Source organism: Myotis yumanensis, unplaced genomic scaffold, assembly GCF_028538775.1.
Source record: "Myotis yumanensis isolate MYYU_CA2020_CCGP unplaced genomic scaffold, mMyoYum1.0.hap1 SCAF_11, whole genome shotgun sequence".
Lineage (NCBI taxonomy): Eukaryota > Metazoa > Chordata > Mammalia > Chiroptera > Vespertilionidae > Myotis > Myotis yumanensis.
The window spans coordinates 64,179,253-64,199,716 of NW_027223762.1; the positions used below are offsets into that span (position 1 = coordinate 64,179,253).

A 20,464-nucleotide genomic window follows, 5' to 3' on the forward strand; every position below is an offset into this window, starting at 1 on the left:
AGATCAGTGATTCCCAAAGTGGGCGCTACCGCCCGCCGGTGGGCGCTGCAGCGATCCAGGGGGGCGGTGGTGGCCACAGGTGCATTTGGGGGTGATGAATAACTGCTATTAAAATTTTTAAAAAATTAATTTCCAGGGGCTGAGTAATATTTTTTCTGGAAAGGGGGCGGTAGGCCAAATAAGTTTGGGAACCACTGAACTAGATGATGAGTAATGTTACCTTCTTTGCCCATTATTTTCTTTGAATACAGACTGTTTTATTAAATATAAAAATACAGAAGGCATTTTTAATTTGAAAAGATATTTAGGCAGGTGCACAGAAACAATTGTGACAGGCTTGGGCAGTGCACCCAGAGTGCGGCCCTGCCCCAGCCCTGCCCCTGCTCTGCCCCAGCCCTGCCCCCAGCCCTGCCCCCAGCCCTGCCCCTGCTCTGCCCCCAGCCCTGCCCCCAGCCCTGCACCTGCTCTGCCCTCAGCCCTGCCCCCAGCCCTGCCCCTGCTCTGCCCCCAGCCCTGCCCCAGCCCTGCCCCTGCTCTGCCCCAGCCCTGCCCCTGCTCTGCCCCCAGCCCTGCCCCTGCTCTGCCCCCAGCCCTGCACCTGCTCTGCCCCCAGCCCTGCCCCCAGCCCTGCACCTGCTCTGCCCCCAGCCCTGCCCCCAGCCCTGCCCCCAGCCCTGCCCCTGCTCTGCCCTCAGCCTTGCCCCCAGCCCTGCACCTGCTCTGCCCCCAGCCCTGCCCCCAGCTCTGCCCCTGCTCTGTCCCCAGCCCTGCCTCCAGCCCTGCAGACAAAATGGCTCCTGTCAACCTGGCGACCGAGGCGTCTTGCTCGGGAGTCTCAGCCCATCCATCCATCCATGAGGTCCCAGCACCCACAGCAGCAGGGGGTGGGCCGGGGGCTGTGGCAGTGCCAGGCAGGCCGGGCGAGGGAGCAGGACAGAAGGCCCCAGCGAGGAGCCCAGGAACCAGTGCTCAGGGTGATCGCAGCTGCGGCCAGCAAGCTGCCTGGGAGGCGCCGGGTGCAGCTTGTTGAGGGCTCACGCCCAGAACGGCCCTTCCCTGTAGGGGCAGCTCCTCACAGGACAGGAGCCCTCAGGACAGGACAGAATCCACGCCTCACTAGGCCTCACACTCCACCGGCCCCACGCCAGCCAGACGCACACGGGGACACTGAGGAGGCCAAACCTGTCAGGAGGCCCTGAGATGGCGGGAGCGAGCAGGTCAGCCCAGCGACAGCGCCCAGGTGGCCGCAGGGGGAGGCATGGGCCGTGGGGGGAGGTGTGAGCCCTCCCTATACACCCCCCCACTCAGCCTGGCCACACCCACCGCTCAGCCTGCCCCCTGGTCACACCCACCGCTCAGCCTGCACCCTGGTCACACCCACCGCTCAGCCTTGTCACACCCACCCACCGCTCAGCCTGGTCACACCCACTGCTCAGCCTTGTCACACCCACCGCTCAGCCTGCACCCTGGTCACACCCACTGCTCAGCCTGGTCACACCCACCGTTCAGCCTGCGCCCAGGTCACACCCACCGCTCAGCCTTGTCACACCCACCGCTCAGCCTGGTCACACCCACTGCTCAGCCTTGTCACACCCACCGCTCGGCCTGCACCCTGGTCACACCCACCGCTCAGCCTGGTCACACCCACCACTCAACCTGGTCACACCCACCTCTCAGCCTGCATCCTGGTCACACCCACCGCTCAGCCTGGTCACACCCACCGCTCAGCCTGCACCCTGGTCACACCCACTGCTCAGCCTTGTCACACCCACCGCTCAGCCTGCACCCTGGTCACACCCACTGCTCAGCCTGGTCACACCCACCGTTCAGCCTGCGCCCAGGTCACACCCACCGCTCAGCCTTGTCACACCCACCGCTCAGCCTGGTCACACCCACTGCTCAGCCTTGTCACACCCACCGCTCGGCCTGCACCCTGGTCACACCCACCGCTCAGCCTGGTCACACCCACCACTCAACCTGGTCACACCCACCGCTCAGCCTGCATCCTGGTCACACCCACCGCTCAGCCTGGTCACACCCACCACTCAGCCTGCACCCTGGTCACACCCACCGCTCAGCCTGGTCACACCCACCACTCAACCTGGTCACACCCACCGCTCAGCCTGCATCCTGGTCACACCCACCGCTCAGCCTGCATCCTGGTCACACCCACCACTCGGCCTGCCTGTCATGCGACTGCTCCAGAAATCACAGGGGCCCAGAGGCGCAGACCCGCTCACCTGAGAAGAGCAGCCAGAGCCTGCCACGCAAACACTCGGGGAGGCCCATGGCCACCAGCTTCCGGATCTTCTCCGTGCGGAACATGCACACGGTCCTGCCATATTCCACAAAGTGGTCCTTCCACAGGCTTATCTTTACCTCTTCCCTGGACTGGAAACGGGAACATCGTTAAGGTACAAAGAAGCCCATCCACACCTCCCCCACAGCCCACACCTCCCCCAGGCCCCACACCCCACGCCTCCCCCATGCCCCACGCCCCCCCACGCCCCACGCCTCCCCCCCACGGCCCACGCCCCACCCCACGCCTCCCCCCCTCGCCCCACGCCTCCCCTCCACGGCCCACGCCCCACGCCCCACCCCACGCCCCACGCCTCCCCCCCTCGCCCCACGCCTCCCCCCCATGGCCCACGCCCCACCCCATGCCCCATGCCTCCCCCCACGCCCCACGCCTCCCCCCACGGCCCACGCCTCCCCACCTCGCCCCACGCCTCCCCCCCACGCCCCACGCCTCCCCCCACGGCCCATGCCTCCCCCACGGCCAAATGCCTTTCCTTGGAACCTGGATGGGAAGAAAACGTCTATCCCAACACTAACGTGACCCAAAGCAGACGGGGGCGGGGGGTGGGGTGGGGTGGGAATGGAGGCCCAGGGAGCTCATCAGGGGCCTGGCCAGAGCCCGCTGTTGGCTCAGCCGCAGAGGGTGAAGGGGGATAGGGCAGAGGGCGAAGGGGAGCGGGCAGATCCGAGCCTGCCCTGAGCTTCCTGCCGGCGGAGGAAACACAAAACTGAACATGCCGTGCGGCTCTATCAGAGCAAGAACGCTGCGGCCTATCCGGGCCATTACACACCCTCAGAGCTGCCCGAGGGCAGGACGTCAGCTCCTTTGAAGTGAGGGGTTTATTTATGCTCTTAATCATCTCGCGTCCCAGTGGGAGGAGCTCACACGTGCATTCACTGTTACTCTTCCGTGAACAAGGCAATCGGGCCTCTGTGTGAGCCCGGGGCTCCGTGCGGAGCGAGCGGTGAGCAGGATGCTCGGTGCAGCCCGGGAAGAGCGCGCATGGCCACCCGAGCTGGTGGCCGCCGGTGGCCGCCGTGCCGCCCACAGGGCACCACCTCCCAGCACGGCCTCCGGCCTCCGCTCACTCACCTCCTGCAAACACTTCCCTCAGCTTCTCCCGCCAGAGATGAAGCTACTGAGTAAATGTGACCAAACGCCTGAGTCCAATAGAACAGGAACAGGAGCCTCCGTCCCAGCAAAGAGGCGGTGCTGAGGGAGGACTCAGATGCCCTGGGGCCAGAGGAGGGTGCAGGGGACCCACAGGACGCCCAGCACGGCCCCTCAGGGCCACGGCATCCTCCGCACGAACACGGGGCAGGCAGCGGGGACCAGCACACCCCTCCCTCCTCTGCGCCCAGGAGGCAGAGCGGGGACCCGCTGTTCGGGTTGCCGGCAACCTGCACCTCTGCCCCCTCGATGCTGAGCTGCAGGAGCAGGGGGCTGGGAGGTGGCACCGTGCCAGCCCCAGGAGCGCCCGCCAGGGGGCCTGCACCCACCATTGGCAGGACAGCGCCCGGGGCCTCCTCTCCACTCTCCTCGCTGCTCTGAGAAGACACCATTTCCAGGTCCCCAAACGTGTGGTCGCTGCAGGCGCTTGTTGATTGAAGCGGCAGCGGCGTCTGTGGGGCGGGGAAGGAAGAAGCAGGTCACTGCCTCTCACCAGACACGGCGCCCCTGGAGGTGTGAGCGCAATAAACTCAAATCTGCCCAGGACTGACCCTCAGGAAGCAGACTAACCGCACCCAGAGACTTTGACCCTCAGGGGAAGGGGGGCCCCTGTGCTGCCCGGGAGACCCCCCACCCCCCACCGCGTGCAGAGCTGAGCAGCACCAGCGCTAGACACCACCTGCACTGAGTCGTCTCCTGTCCTCCCTCAGCTGGGGGGGAGGCGGGTGGGGGAGGGACGGAGACCCGGCCGTGCCTGCAGGCCCACCCGCAGGGCGACAGCTTCTCTTGGAGGTCACACGGCCCCCACATAGCCCCTCCCTCCACCTGAGGCCACGACCTAGGACTGTCGAGATGGCCGGGCGGGAGCCGCGGCCCGACGCGCCCCGTGGGGTGGGGACCAGAGGGCAGCGGTGGGCCCAGGGCTGGAGGGCGCACCCTGTCGTCACCCTGCGAGGCGCTGTGGTGCGCAGGGTGGGCGGCCTGCACCCGCCGCAGCCGGCCCAGCAGCGCCTCCACCAGCGTGTCCCTGTCCTTCAGCTCGATGAACTGGAAGGCCATCTGGCCCCGCACACTGACGATGACGGGGCTGGGCAGCAGGCTCGTGTCCTCCATCTTCTCGATGCTCAGCACCTGTGCCGAAGGGGAGGCAGTGTTGAGCACATCCAGGAATGTCCCGGATGGACGGATGGACGGACGGACGGACGGACAGAGCCACCGCGGAGGACCCGGCCCACCCCACAGGCTGCGGGTGAGGCAGCACCTTCACCAGCCAGCAGGGCAGCTGCCCAGCGACCCAATGGCCAGCGACCGCCGCGTGGTCCGCACACGCAGACTGCATGCTGGCACAGGCGGCACACAGATGCGCCGAGGACACCCGGTGAGGGCCATGGCCGCCACCCAAGGGCACGTGGGGGGGGGGGGCTCCACTTACAGGAGGCCCCAGAGGAATGAAGCCCCAGGGACGGAGAATGTGGTGGCGGGTGCCGGGGCTGGGGAGGCGGGGAGGGTGTTGATCAATGAGGCTGGGAAGGAAAGAGTTCTGAGGGGGCAGCAAAATAGCATGAATTACTCCACACTGAACCAAAACGCTGCTGTGCATGTATCACCATCACCTAAAAAATAAGTGTGCAACAACAGGGTTTTCTGCTCCACTCTGAATATTTGTGAAATGAAGACATTGCACAGGTGAAGACAGGCAGGGAGGCGGGGAGGGGTCAGGGGTGAAGACAGGTGGGGAGGGGTCAGGGGTGAAGACAGGCAGGGAGGCGGGGAGGGGTCAGGGGTGAAGACAGGTGGGGAGGGGTCAGGGGTGAAGACAGGCGGGGAGGGGTCAGGGGTGAAGACAGGCAGGGAGGGGTCAGGGGTGAAGACAGGTGGGGAGGTGGGGAGGGGTCAGGGGGGAAGACAGGCGGGGAGGCGGGGAGGGGTCAGGGATGAAGACAGGTGGGGAGGTGGGGAGGGGTCAGGGGTGAAGACAGGTGGGGAGGTGGGGAGGGGTCAGGGGTGAAGACAGGCGGGGAGGCGGGGAGGGGTCAGGGGTGAAGACAGGTGGGGAGGGGTCAGGGGTGAAGACAGGCGGGGAGGTGGGGAGGGGTCAGGGGTGAAGACAGGAAGGGAGGGGTCAGGGGTGAAGACAGGCGGGGAGGCGGGGAGGGGTCAGGGGTGAAGACAGGCGGGGAGGGGTCAGGGGTGAAGACAGGCTGAGCCCCTGGGAAGCACGCTCAGTGGCCCGCCTGCCATCAGAGGTGCCGCTGGCCCAGGGCGGAGCTGCTGTTTGCGGCTGTTTGCGGGGAGATGTGGCCTCTGCAGTGGGAAGGGCCTGGCTGGCGTGCCAGGAAGCAGGGTTCAAGTTCTAACTGAAGTGCCCGGAGGGTATAACAGCCGAGCCACTCAAGGTGTATCCTCCAAGGGATGCTTTTAGAAGGTGGCCTTTCCTCTTCCCTTTTGTGCCTAAAAGCTGTCGTAACGTTTTAAGTTTCCGCTTTATCGATAACATGGAGGTGAGCAGGCCCTGTTCTCACCTATCACTTTTCTACAAATCTCAGGTTGCCATAGCAACAACATCAGCGCCACAGCCCAGTGGGAAATATCAGGCCAGGCCCGCTTCCCTCTGCGACATCCCGCCATCCCAGCCACGGTGCGGGCCCACCTCTCGGAGCGGGAGGATGACCTGGCAGCAGCCCTCCTCCCTGCTGGCGAAGCAGATGTAGCTGTCGGAGGTGAACAGGCGCCCGGCAGTGTGGCGGCGGCTGAAGGGCGTCCACAGGGCGCAGTCCTGGACGGCGTGCAGCCTCTCCCGCCGCGGCAGCCTGAAGACGGCCCGGAACAGCTCGCTCTGCGCCCGGGCTTCCAGGTCCCTGGGGACGAGGAAGGGAGTAAACCGAGGCAGGGCAGTGCCTGAGCCCCGGATCCCCGAAGCGCACACTCACACCCACATGCAGCCTTCGTGGACGTGGCTGCAGGAAGGTGCCGCCCGGCCCACAGGTGAGTGGGCGCCTCTGACCAGAGTCAGGGAAGGACTCAGAGACCCGCACGTTCCTCTCGGCCCGACAACACCGGGAGTCACCACAAACTGACCGTGTGACAGCCTGTCTCTAAAGGGCCGACCCTCGCAGCGCCGTGCAGCGGCCCCGGCTCCTCAGAGGGTTGGGCCTGGAGCCGAGGGCCCAGCGGCTGTGCCGGTGCCGAACGGAACACGTGCCACGGGAACTTACGCACCCGTCCCAGCACCGTCACCCATCGCGGCCCAACGCTGGGACCACCCAAACCATAACTGACAAACGGGTAAAATGTGACACAGCCGCATAACGAAACGTCATTCAGCCACAAAAAGGGACCAAGTGCTGGCACCGCTACATGCACAAACCCCGAGAAACGCTAAGGTAAAGAAGCCCGGACTAAACACCACACACGGCCTGATCCCTTTCTATGAAGTTTCCAGAATAAGCCAATCTATAAAGACAGAGACTAGCCTGATGACTGCCCAGACGGGGGGCGGGGGGCGGGGGTGCGTGGGATGCGCAGCTGCGTCCCGGTGGCGGCACATCTCTGTGGATAAACTGAAACCCCTAAGTGTGTGCTTTAAGGGTGAGCTGGGCCCTCTCCCCCCAGGAGCTCGCTCATGCCGTCCCCCCTCCCCCACAGGCGCGCATGTCCTAAACCCCAACACCCCACAGGACTGGCCCGGGAGCAGCGGGCGGCGGCAGCTCGTCCAGCTCATCCCTGAGCCTGTCCCCAAGGCCCCCTTTCCTCTGCCTTCCCAGTGAGCCGAGCAGCCCCGCCTGGGCCTCCTGTGCTGCTTAGGCCCTTCCCTGCCTCACTGACCAGAGTGTGTTTTTGCTGCGGCCGGTAAGCTCTTGCTTGCTCTTCTAAAATAAATAAGTAAATGGTAAAAGGGTGCCTGTGCAGTATCTGCGTTCTCACTCAGCAACGCTGAGTGGTGTGACCTCAGGCCTAAGCCAGGCAGCAGCACCCGCACCGATGGAAACCAGCCAAGTAGCCAACCGCACTGACTGCCCACCGACCACGCCGAGGGGGCACTGGCACGGCACGGCCTGGCACAGCAGGGAAGGTGCCGGATAAGCCTTCCTCGCACTTGCCATCCTGGGAACAGGCGGGCTCCTCAGAAGCTGGAGCAAGAGCCATCAGGTGTGCCACTGAGTGAAGTTAACATGGACAGTCACGCCTGACAACACCGCAGAGAGTGCTGGCGACATGCACACACTTCAAAATTCAGGGGACCCCAAAAAGCAAGGGGTGGGCAGTGCTCTTATTTCCCCACAAACCCAGAACTAGAGCTCTCCATCTTAGATTAGGTGAAGAAGGACCAAAGCAGATCTCCCTCTCTCTCCGGAGCCTTCTGGGGTGTGGGAAGGACTGCCGGCTCACCTGGGGAAGGGGGCGTGGTGCTGGGGTTGACGGAGGGGAAAGGTGCAGCCAGGTGGGCACAGGCGGGCTTTCCCGTCGGGCCTGTGCGGTGTCGCTTCGGTGCTGGCCAGAGCCTGGCTCCACACCCGCCCTCTGGGGTAGCTCAGTCCCCTGCAGCCAGTTTGCCTCGTCAAAAAACACAGGAAGCCCTGGCTGGTGTGGCTCAGTGGACAGAGCGTCGCCTGCGGACTGAAGGGTCTTGGGTTTGATTCCCAGTCAGGGCACATGCCTGGGTTGTGGGCTCCATCCCCAGTGGGGGGCGTGCAGGAGGCAGCCAATCAATGATTCTCTCTCATCGTGAATGTTTCTATCTCTCCCTTCCTCTCTGAAATAAATAAAAACATATTTTAAAAATTAAAAGTAAAGACTATACGTTCAGGGATCATTTCCAGTCAGTGAAAGAAAAACACCACATGATCTCACTCATTTATGGATAATAAAGACCATTATAACCTGATGAACAAAAATAGATACAGAGGCAGAGCAGCATCGACCAGACTGTCAAACTACAGCGGGAAGGCCGGGGAGGGTGGGGGGTCGGAAGCGGGGTAAGAGATCAACCGAAGGACTTGTATGCATGCATATAAGCATAACCAATGGACACAGACACTGGGGAGGCGGGGGGGGGCATGTGGTGGGGTAGGGGAGGCCAGGGGAAGGTCAAATGGAAATAAAAGGAGACATATGTACAACTATTTGTAATACTTTAAACAATGAAAAAAATTGCTGAAAAAAATCAACAGAATAATATGCTCTGATAAGGAAATACTCATTTCTGTGCACCCTAGATTGCCATTTTATACATTAAAAATATATTAAAAACAAAAAAAGTAAATAAATAAACACACAAAGATTTCCACAGTCTCTCGTTAGGCGCCCGCCAGACACAAGCAGGAAGGCGAGGTGAGCTTTCCTAAAAGCCACGTCTGTGCACGGAACCCGCCTTTCCCATGCGTGCGCTGCTGCAGGGAGCGGAGGGTGGGGCTGCGGAAGGTGAAAACCCGCCCCAGAGCCCGAGGGACCAGACCTCAGCAACACTGGGCGGCACCACGCGGTCACCCACAGGCTCTCCTCCTCCTCCGTCCTCGCATGCCATCCGCCCAGAGAACCAGGGCCCGGGCACGCGGCGCAGGTGGGAGGCTGCCCTGTGAGGCGGGCGGCTCAGGCCTCACGAGCCCCAGGTGCCGCGCTGGGCCGCGTGAGGCTGGACAGTCCCAGTGGGGCGCAGGGAGCAGCCGGACAGGGGCGCGCGGGCCGAGAGGCTGAGGATGGTCTGAGACGCCAGGGGAGCTGCTGGGCCGGGCAGCTGGGAGAGGAGCTACTTAGGTGCGGCAGGAACAGCTTGCAACACCAGAAACGGTTTCCCGACTGCCCGGCGGGACTGATTCCCTCCAGCACGCTCACCACCCAAACAGGTTTGAATGAAGACACTTAATTTCCACTTAGTGACGCCCACCACTCTCCCATCCCCCCAGACCCTAGCTGGTTGCACGTCCTCACTCTATCATTCACAACGTCAGACTTGACCTTTTCTGTTTGAAAAGTTTAAAACCAATCCATTGCTTCCCTCCTCCTTCCATGTTCTCTCCAGGAGTCTCCTGCTTTCTGGGTTCTCGGTGACCACACCTGGGAGTCCTTGCCAGGCCTGCGTGGTGCCCCGTCCTGCTTGCCTGCCTGAGAGCTCCCCGCGCCTCCACGCAGGCACAGCCTGGCTGTGCCGTGCCCACCGGGTCCCAGGCAGCACACACAGCAGTGGTGCCACTCCACAGTCGCCAGGTGCATGACCCCGGAGGCGCTGTTCCAGAGCCGCTATCTGGGAAGGGAAGTGAGAACATCAACAAAGAGCTGCGGACGGCCGCCAGCCCACTGACCAGGCCTTGCACGAAGGCTGTTTCCCTAAACTTTGAAAGCCTGGTCTCTCGGCAGGAAGCCAAGTCCACTGAGTCACTACCTGTTTGTGTCCGCAGGCGTCTCCAGGACAGAGCCACAGGGAGAGCTGGGGGATGGAGGGCGGCGCAGGCCTACGCTTTCGGAGAAGGTCGAAGTGCAGGGAGCGGCCACACAGGCCCACGCCCCATCCCGCCGTCATCGTCGGGCGCCCTGGGAGCGCCATCGCCAGCCACCCCAGGGCCCCTTTTGTCCTCACCTCTCTCCCCCACTTCCTTTCTTTCTTCTTTAAAATTGTTTCCAATTCTTTATTACACATCGTGGTCGCACAACTTGAGGCTACACTGAACATTTTCTAGATTCACACCTGCGCATGACCATGAAACTACCTGGAGTCAGTAAATGTCGACACGCCCAGCAGGTGCTGAGGAGAAGACATCGCCTCGCAGAGCCCCGCAGTGAGGACAGCCGCACACGGCGCAGGTGTCACGGGCCGTCTTACCCACGGCCGGCCGTGGCAGTGAGCCCCGGTGCGGACAGCACTGCGGAGCCTTCGCTCGCTCCTCAGTGAGGTCAGCTGCCAGACCGGCCGATGTGCAGGGGAAGCACTGGCACCAGCGCTGCGGGGAAGGGACCCCACTGGGTGTTCTCTCCAGGGAGGACTCGGACCTCGCCCTGCCCGCAAGTCACCTGTTGGCACCTTGGCACCGGGAGGGGAGCACACGCAGCGCCCAGGCCATGCCTCCCCTGCGGGCCCACAGCCTGCCTACCTCCCTGCCCGGTGGCTTGCTGGGCTGCGGTGGGTGTCTATTCTCTGAGGCAGCGTGAGCTTGGAGGGCGGGCCTGGGGAGGCCGAGGCCACGCGCCCTGTGAGCCAGCCCACTTGCTCACTGCTGTGTGCATGTTTTTTCTCTTAAAAAAAAAAAAGAAAACTAAAAAAAAAAGGAAGCAGATAGTGCTGACATATAGCTCATGGTTAGGCTGCCGGGGAGCAGGTCCCCACGCTACCTCTTGCAGCATAGGGTGAGGGGGCTCAGTCGAGCGGGACTTTCGGGTTGGGATGGGGCCCAGCAAGGAGCCGGGTCGCGGCCTCGTGCCTCTCCCTCCCTCTCTGAAGCCTCCCATTCTGGCGAGGAGACTCGGGTGTCAGAGAGCATCATGCTGGAGGGTCAGGCGCTCGGCCGGGAGTGGGATGGTGTTCCAGAGGAAGAGCCACGGAAATGCCTTCATTTGAGCCCATTCCTACACCTGCTGATTTGAGATGTGGAGCTTCTTTAAGGTGACAAATACCTCAAGCTCCCTGACGAGTATCAATTTGGGGCAACGATTCACTTAGTAAGCACATTTCTAATAAGTTGGTGTGAACGTAACCCAGCTGTCCTGAAAACGTTTTCTACAAAGTAATGTAATATGAAAATAGAAATTTTCTTAATGTTCATTAATAAAGCCCAATGCTGAATAGAATTCTAGCTTGAGGCTACCGTATTACATTTTCTGGAAGTATATTTTTACGAAAATCAATTTTGAAGTAACATCTGAAAAAAGGAATTGAACCCAGAAATCAAAGTCTATGGCATAAAGGAGATGAATAATAATCGCTACCAATGACTGCATCTCTGTCATGATTAACAACACCGCAGTGGGTTCTGCTAGGAGGGGAAGTTAAGGCTCGTACAGCTCAGGCCAGGCAGGTGGGGCAACGTGGCGGCTGGCAGCTGGTCCCGGAGGGCCTGGCCGGGGCTCACCTCTTGGTGATCTGGCTCGGCTCCTGCAGGGGGGGGTCCAGGTCAAAGCCCTCGTTGTCCAGCAGCCTGCGCAGCGTCACGTCGGCCAGCTGCTCCATGACCTGCAGCGCCCCCTCCAGGTCCAGGAACATGGAGAAGTCCCGCTCCTTGCTGGGCGTGCTGACGCGGATGGTGGCCGTCAGGAAGGCGTTGGACGTTTTTTCTAACTTCTGGATGTCAACCCACGGGATGACAAGTTTAACTAGAAGAAAAAAGAGCAAAACAGATTTTACCCCAACACACACTCTGACACTGAGATACAAATGCCTCTGAGCCAGCAGGAAAGGGCCAGCCCGGAACGCCGCAGCGGCTGCTAGGACCGCTTGTGCCGGGTGGTGCGCGTTGGGTGTAAGGGGAACTTCCCAAGTTGCTGCCACGCATACGTGCGAGGAACACGTTCTGAAACAGCAGTGAGCACTCTCTCAAGCATATTTCAACTTTAGTTTTTGCAAAAGTTGCAGAAATTTTTCAATCCACATAAATGCTGGTTTCAAGCCGTTGCATGAGCTATAGCAGGGGTGGGCAACCTTTTTGTGAGTGCGTGCCAAAACCAGCAAAATCTCTGACTCAAAATTCTTCTGGGTACCAACCCTAATTTTTTGAGAACATGTTACGCCTACTTGATATCTCTTAAGGTGTACGTATGTGAAGAACCTTGAAGAAATAATAAAATTCATTCGAGCGACAAAAACACAGTATATGATGATGAAAAATACATTTATTTTTTAATGTATACATGTTATGTAAAATTATTTATTTATCTAAGATGCACCTACACTGAATTTATCTGAAAAATAAAAAAGTCGGTATTAAGAAAAAAATTGTAAATGGAAGATTATAAGAGAGGGTTTCGCGTGCCAGCAAAAGTTACTGGCGTGCCATGTTGGGCACTCGTGCCAGGGGTTGCCCACCCCTGAGCTATGGGAAAGCGCACAGGGGTTCTTCGTGAGCTCAGCGAGGGGAATGGGCTGAGCTCCGACTGTGCCAACGACAGTGTGACAGCCTTTGAAGACAGGGCACAGCCGTGTCCATGGAGCCTTACACAGCGATGCAGAGCTCAGTCCACTTCAGAGCAAGTGTCCATCTCAGAAGTGTGTCCGCATGGAGCCAGGCAAGCGTGCTGCAGAGCACGGGGGACACACAGGTCACAACTGAACGTAACAAATGTCACCAAATATGGGCAACCCTTTATTTCCTCCAAATTTTATCATCTTAACAAACTTAGGTTTAGTGACCATGACTGGCCAGTGTTGGAAAATAACTCATTTTCCTTTTCAAATAAAGAGGGGGATTAAGTGTTTTCCTTTCTACCAGTTCTTTCCTTTTACTTTGCAACAATGCCTTCCACGCATTAATAATTTTAAAAGGCCACATTTTCACATTAGGCTAGAGCAGCGAATTCAACCTTTTCATCTCATGGCACACAAACTAATTACCAAAATTCTGTGGCATAGCCAATATAGGATAATTTTTGCTGATCTGACCAAAAAACTAGGTATACTTCTGATTCATTCACACTGAGCAGCTATTGTGTTGCTGTTTTCATTTTATTTTTTTAGAATCGAAGGGAGCAGAGGGCAGTGCCCCGACTAAATGGCTGGGTAGTGCATGTTTCAGAAATGCTTGCAGCTACGGTGGAGAATCGCTGGGGAGTAGGGCTCTTCAGCTACTTCTTTCCAGTTGCTTTCACATAAGGTCCTTCCTTCCCTCCCTCTCCCGTCCTCTCCCTCCCTCTCTCTTCATCTACACCATCAACCCCCCTCACTGGCTGCTGCTTGTGAAAAGCCCTGCCTTGCAGGAGCTCATTCAACAGGGAAACGGAGGTGCAAGCAGATAAGGCACCAGGCACTTGGCAGGACTGGCACATAATCGCAGACGGGGTTCCAGTGACCAGACGGGGTTCCAGTGACCAGGGGCCAGGGAAGGTCCCTGGAGGCGGTTAAGTCGGAACTGAATCTTGAAGGATGAGCAGAGTTTCCACACAGACGTGAGAGTGGGAAGCAGGTCAGAACACACCACAGGCGGGGGGGGGGGGCGGCTGTGCAAACAGGGGCATGGACTGGGGGCTTTTCTCTGCTGGGCTGTCGGGGTTTTTGTTTGGGGATATTTTAACATCACTCACACAATTATCAACTTAAACATTAGCCGCTCTATTTGGTCGAACATTTAATTAATTCACCCCAGCACCTTGGCAGGGCCGGCCCACATGAATTCTCAGGCCTCACATGGCCCCTCGGCCGGACCCCAGCCCTGGACCAGAGCATCAGCATGGAGGCTGCAGTGCGGGGCGCCCTCCCACCCTCGGGTTCAATTTGAAGCATAAACCAAACGCAGGAATAAAAAAAAAGCATTTGTGGGTGCAGTTATGTATACACACAACATCATACCACCTGCATAGCACATGGAGCAATATTTCGTTCCAAAAGAAGTTTCAATGAGAATAACTTTTTAAAATTCAATATACAACTGACGTTTGTGGCGCCGTGGGCTCCAGGCCCTGGAGGAGACATGAGCGGAGCCCCCCGCCCTGCCGACCTGCTGACCTCAGGGCCGAGCTTCTGAATGGCCCGGGGCTGCGGGCAGCAGCGTGTTTGCCTCCGTGAGCACCACGGGGCCGGCGGGGACAGCTGCGTGAAAAGCAAAGCCTCTCCGAGGCTCCGTGAGCTGAGCCCCAAGGCAGGAGAGCACACGGTGCTCCCAAAGTCGAATCCCTTCCTGGTGACATCATTAAGTAGTAAATGTCATTAAATATTTTTCGAAGAAGTTATTTGAAAATTAATCAAATCTCACTGTTATCATCTCAACTACAGACTAAAGTGTGCTGTGTCGGACTCCTCGTTAATGACTCATTGGGGAACAGCGCCCTGGCCTGGCACTTACGCTCCTTGCCCAGGAAGCAGGAGTAGAAGCAGAGGTGGTGGGCACTGAGGTAGAGCCAGCCCTGGCGGGGCACCCGGCCCTTCCAGCAGCAGCACGAGTAGTAGGTGACGAGCTTCTCTGCCTCCGGGAGCTGGAACCTGGACTCAAACTTGACCAAGGCCTCTCGGAACTTCTCGGGCTCCTCCTCCTGCGCGGCCAGCCGGCTGCTGGTCTCCTCAGCGATCAGGGCCTGGCACAGAGACAACAGCCCTTTCAGGGTGAAGGGGGGCCGGCGGGAGGAGCCCTCCTGCTCAGGCACACGCACCAGGACGGAGTGGCGCTCACCAGACTGTCCCCCAGAAACACAGCCACGTGGAGACCCGGCTGGCGGACAACTAAGCGCAGCGGTTCCCTGGCCATCCACCAGCCAGGAGGCTCCGCAAACCACTGACTGCAAGGCCCCAGCTCCCTACGGAAACGACAGCTTTACCCCCGGTCCCCAGACACCCTCTCCCCCCGTCACCCGCCCCCGCAGACACCCTCCCCTCCAGACACCCGCCCCCCCAGACACCCTCTTCCCAGACACCCTCCCCCCAGACACCCGCCCCCCCCAGACACCCTCCCCCCAGACACCCCCCCCAGACACCCCCACCAGTCACCCTCCCTCCAGACACCCTCTTCCCAGACACCCTCCCCCCACACACCCGCCCCCCCAACACCCTCCCTCCAGACACCCCCCCAGACACCCCCGCCAGTCACCCTCCCTCCAGACACCCTCCCCCCAGACACCCTCCCCTCCAGACACCCGGCCCCCAGACAGCCTCCTCCCAGACACCCTCCCCCCAGACACCCTCCCCTCCAGACACCCGCCCCCCAGACACCCTCCCCCCAGACACCCTCCCCCCAGGCACCCGCCCCACCAGGCACCCGCCCCACCAGACACCCGCACTCCCAGACACCCGCCCCCCAGACACCCGCCCCCCAGACACCCTCCCCTCCAGACACCCTCCCCTCCAGACACCCTCCCCCCCAGACACCCTCCCCCCAGACACCCTCCCCTCAAGACACCCTCCCTCCCAGACACCCTCCCCTCCAGACACCCTCCCTCCAGACACCCTCCCCCCAGACACCCTCCCCTCCAGACACCCTCCCCCCAGACACCCTCCCCTCCAGACACCCGCCCCCCAGACACCCTCCCCTCCAGACACCATCCCCCCCAGACACCCTCCCCCCCAGACACCCGCCCCCCCAGACACCCTCCCCCCAGACACCCTCCCCCCAGACACCCTCCCCTCCAGACACCCGCCCCCCAGACACCCTCCCCCCAGACACCCGCCCCCCCAGTCACCCTCCCCCCCACCCCCTCCCCCCAGACACCCTCCCCCCAGACACCCTCCCCCCCCACCCCCTCCCCCCAGACACCCGCCCCCCCAGACACCCTCCCTCCCAGACACCCTCCTCCCCAACACCCTCCCGTCCAGACACCCTCCTCCCAGACACCCTCCCCTCCAGACACCCTCCCCCCAGACACCCTCCCCCCAGACACCCTCCCCCCAGACACCCTCCCCTCCAGACACGCTCCCCCCAGACACCCTCCCCCCAGACACCCGCACTCCCAGACACCCCCACCAGTCACCCTCCCCCCAGACACCCTCCCTCCCAGACACCCTCCCCCCCACCCCCTCCCCCCAGACACCCGCCCCCCCAGACACCCTCCCTCCCAGACACCCTCCCCCCCAACACCCTCCCCTCCAGACACCCTCCTCCCAGACACCCTCCCCTCCAGACACCCTCCCCCCAGACACCCTCCCCTCCAGACACCCTCCCCCCCAGACACCCTCCCCCCAGACACCCGCACTCCCAGACACCCTCCCCCCAGTCACCCTCCCTCCAGACACCCTCCCCCCAGACACCCACCCCCCAGACACCCGCCCCCCCAGACACCCTCCCCCCAGACACCCTCCCTCCCAGACACCCTCCCCCCCAACACCCTCCCCCCAGACACCCGCCCCCCCCAACACCCGCCCCCCCAGTCACCCTCCCCTCCAGACACCCGCCCCCCAGACACCCTCCTCCCAGACACCCTCCTCCCAGACACCCTCCCCTCAGACACCCTCCCCCCAGACACCCGCCCCACCAGACACCCTCCTCCCAGACACCCTCCCCCCAGACACCCGCACTCCCAGACCCCCTCCCCCCAGACACCCTCCCCCCAGTCACCCTCCCTCCAGACACCCTCCCCCCAGACACCCTCCCCCCAGACACCCTCCCCTCCAGACACCCGCCCCCCAGACACCCTCCTCCCAGACACCCTCCCCTCAGACACCCTCCCCCCAGACACCCGCCCCACCAGACACCCTCCCCCCAGACACCCTCCCCCCAGACACCCTCCCCCCAGACACCCGCACTCCCAGACACCCTCCCCCCAGACACCCTCCCCCCAGACACCCTCCCTCCAGACACCCTACCCCCAGACACCCTCCCTCCAGACACCCGGCCCCCAGACACCCTCCTCCCAGACACCCTCCCCCCAGACACCCGCCCTCCCAGACACCCTCCCCCCAGACACCCTCCCCCCAGACACCCTCCCCTCCAGACACCCGCCCCCCAGACACCCTCCTCCCAGACACCCTCCTCCCAGACACCCTCCCCTCAGACACCCTCCCCCCAGGCACCCGCCCCACCAGACACCCTCCTCCCAGACACCCTCCCCCCAGACACCCGCCCCCCAGACACCCTCCCCCCCGACACCCTCCCCCCAGACACCCTCCACTCCAGACACCCTCCCCTCCAGACACCCTCCCCTCCAGACACCCTCCCCCCCAGACACCCTCCCCCCAGACACCCTCCCCTCCAGACACCCTCCCTCCCAGACACCCTCCCCCCAGACACCCTCCCCTCCAGACACCCGCCCCCCAGACACCCTCCCCTCCAGACACCATCCCCCCAGACACCCTCCCCCCAGACACCCTCCCCCCAGACACCCTCCCCCCAGACACCCTCCACTCCAGACACCCTCCCCTCCAGACACCCTCCCCTCCAGACACCCTCCCCCCCAGACACCCTCCCCCCAGACACCCTCCCCTCCAGACACCCTCCCTCCCAGACACCCTCCCCGAGACACCCTCCCCTCCAGACACCCGCCCCCCAGACACCCTCCCCTCCAGACACCATCCCCCCAGACACCCTCCCCCCCAGACACCCGCCCCCCCAGACACCCTCCCCCCAGACACCCTCCCTCCCAGACACCCTCCCCCCAGACACCCGCCCCCCCCGACACCCTCCCCCCAGACACCCGCCCCCCAGACACCCGCCCCCCCAGTCACCCTCCCCCCCACCCCCTCCCCCCAGACACCCTCCCCCCCACCCCCTCCCCCCAGACACCCTCCCTCCCAGACACCCTCCCTCCCAGACACCCTCCCCCCCAACACCCTCCCCTCCAGACACCCTCCCCCCAGACACCCTCCCCCCAGACACCCTCCCCCCAGACACCCTCCCCTCCAGACACCCTCCCCCCCAGACACCCTCCCCCCCAGACACCCTCCCCCCCAGACACCCTCCCCTCCAGACACCCTCCTCCCAGACACCCTCCCCTCCAGACACCCTCCCCCCAGACACCCTCCCCCCAGACACCCTCCCCCCAGACACCCTCCCCCCAGACACCCTCCCCTCCAGACACCCTCCCCCCCAGACACCCTCCCCCCAGACACCCGCACTCCCAGACACCCCCACCAGTCACCCTCCCCCCAGACACCTTCCCTCCCAGACACCCTCCCCCCCCACCCCCTCCCCCCAGACACCCGCCCCCCCAGACACCCTCCCTCCCTGACACCCTCCCCCCCGACACCCTCCCCTCCAGACACCCTCCCTCCCAGACACCCTCCCCTCCAGACACCCTCCCTCCCAGACACCCTCCCCCCCAGACACCCTCCCCCCCAGACACCCTCCCCCCCGACACCCTCCCCCCAGACACCCTCCCCTCCAGACACCCTCCCCCCCAGACACCCTCCCCTCCAGACGCCCTCCCCTCCAGACGCCCTCCCCCCCAGACACCCTCCCCCCCAGACACCCTCCCCTCCAACACCCTCCCCTCCAGACACCCTCCCCTCCAGACACCCTCCCCCCCAGACACCCTCCCCCCCAGACACCCTCCCTCCCAGACACCCTCCCCCCCAGACACCCTCCCCTCCAACACCCTCCCCTCCAGACACCCTCCCCCCCCCAGACACCCTCCCCCCCAGACACCCTCCCCCCCGACACCCTCCCCCCAGACACCCTCCCCTCCAGACACCCTCCCCTCCAGACACTGTCCCCCCAGACACCCTCCCCCCAGACACCCTCCCCTCCAGACACCCTCCCTCCCAGACACCCTCCCCTCCAACACCCTCCCCCCAGACACCCTCCCCTCCAGACACCCTCCCCCCCCAGACACCCTCCCCCCGACACCCTCCCCCCCAGACACCCGCCCCCCCAGACACCCTCCCCCCAGACACCCGCCCCCCCAGACACCCTCCCTCCCAGACACCCTCCCCCCAGACACCCTCCCTCCCAGACACCCTCTCCCCAGACACCCGCACCCCCAGACACCCTCCCCCCAGACACCCTCCCTCCCAGACACCCTCCCCCCCAACACCCTCCCCCCAGACACCCGCCCCCCCAGACACCTGCCCCTCCAACACCCTCCCCCCAGACACCCGCCCCCCCAGTCACCCTCCCTCCCAGACACCCTCCCCCCAGACACCCTCCCTCCCAGACACCCGCCCCTCCCACAGACACCCGCCCCTCCCAGACACCCTCCCTTCCCACAGACACCCGCCCATCCCACAGACACCCGCCCCTCCCACAGACAGGCTGTGAGGACTCAGTGGTTGGCATGTGAGTTCCGTGCAGCAACACCAAAGAACCACCCAAGCTGGAGTTACCTTTAAAAAAAACAAAAAATGAACAAATCGTCTTCCTCATTACGCTCCACAATGTTGCTGTACAGCCAACAATGGCCCGCCTGGCTGGTCTGGCTCCGTGGATAGAGCGTCAGCCCACGGACTAAAGGGTCCTGGGTTTAATCCTGGTCAAGGGCACAAACTTCATTGATAGGCTCGGTCCCCGGCCGCGGCAGGAGGCAGCCCGTCGATGTGTCTCTCTCTCATCAATGTTTCTCTCTCTCTCTCCCTCTCTCTCTAAGAAAAATAATCAATGGAAAAATAAAGCTAATGACTGTCTATCTGTGATACCTGGCACATGCCATAGGTATTCTATAGTCCTCCAAAGTAGAAAAGGAGCGTAATGGTTGGGGTTTCTGTGGCTCCAAATACCGCCAGGGCAGTCGGAAACAACTCAGACTGCCCAGCGAGACAGAGCGGAGGTGTCCACACTGAGATGCCCTCACCTCCCACGGGTTCCCATCGGGATTTCCTGCTGACAGCCTTTCGCCCTCAGCGCAGGCTCCTTCTCCTCTGCCCATCCCCTCTCTACAAACACGCTGCCCTCTGTTAAGATGCTAACAAGCCCCAAGCTCTAGCCACCCCCGAGTTTCTCCCATGTGCTGGCGTGACGCACGTTAATAAAATTTGCTTTTCTCTTGTTACTCTGACTTTTGTCAGTTGAATTTCTGGGGCCACAGCCTCAGAACCTAGATGGGCAGAGGACATTTCTCCTCCCTCAGAAACTCTCCTAAAGCCACAGGTCCAAAGTGAACCCCCCTCCAGCACTCAAGCAAAAAACCACCGCAACCCACGTCAGACCAAGAAAAGGGGGAAGCGTGAAAAATAATCGGGAAACGGGCATTTCTGTACCTAAGCCTCATTGCACCCTGGCCCAGGGACCCAAGTACAGGCCACCAGGCCAAGCTGAGGTGCAGCCACAGCCGGGCACGCCCACCACAGCCCCTCACCTGCTCACCCGAAGGCCGGAGGCAAAGCCAAGAGGCCACCAGCCAACACAGCCACCTCCTGGCCGGATTCAAGAGACCTATATTTCCTACCTGACCCCACAAGTACCCCCAGCCCCCAAAGGAAAAGAACACTTCTCTACTGCCCCT

At 62.1% G+C, this 20,464-nt stretch overlaps 1 protein-coding gene across 5 annotated transcripts in view; it reads right to left on the reverse strand.

Annotated features, from left to right (window-relative positions):
- Window positions 1-20,464, reverse strand: part of TBC1D8 (TBC1 domain family member 8) — a 113,434-nt gene that overhangs the window by 34,241 nt on the left and 58,729 nt on the right. For all 5 annotated transcript variants that reach the window (XM_070429760.1, XM_070429761.1, XM_070429762.1 and 2 more), the window contains 6 exons: window positions 14,449-14,677; window positions 11,530-11,770; window positions 6,120-6,327; window positions 4,406-4,600; window positions 3,799-3,921; window positions 2,241-2,391 (listed from right to left, as the gene is read on the reverse strand). In XM_070429760.1, coding sequence (XP_070285861.1) covers window positions 2,241-2,391; window positions 3,799-3,921; window positions 4,406-4,600; window positions 6,120-6,327; window positions 11,530-11,770; window positions 14,449-14,677 — 1,147 coding nt within the window. The remainder of the gene's footprint in view (window positions 1-2,240; window positions 2,392-3,798; window positions 3,922-4,405; window positions 4,601-6,119; window positions 6,328-11,529; window positions 11,771-14,448; window positions 14,678-20,464) is intronic.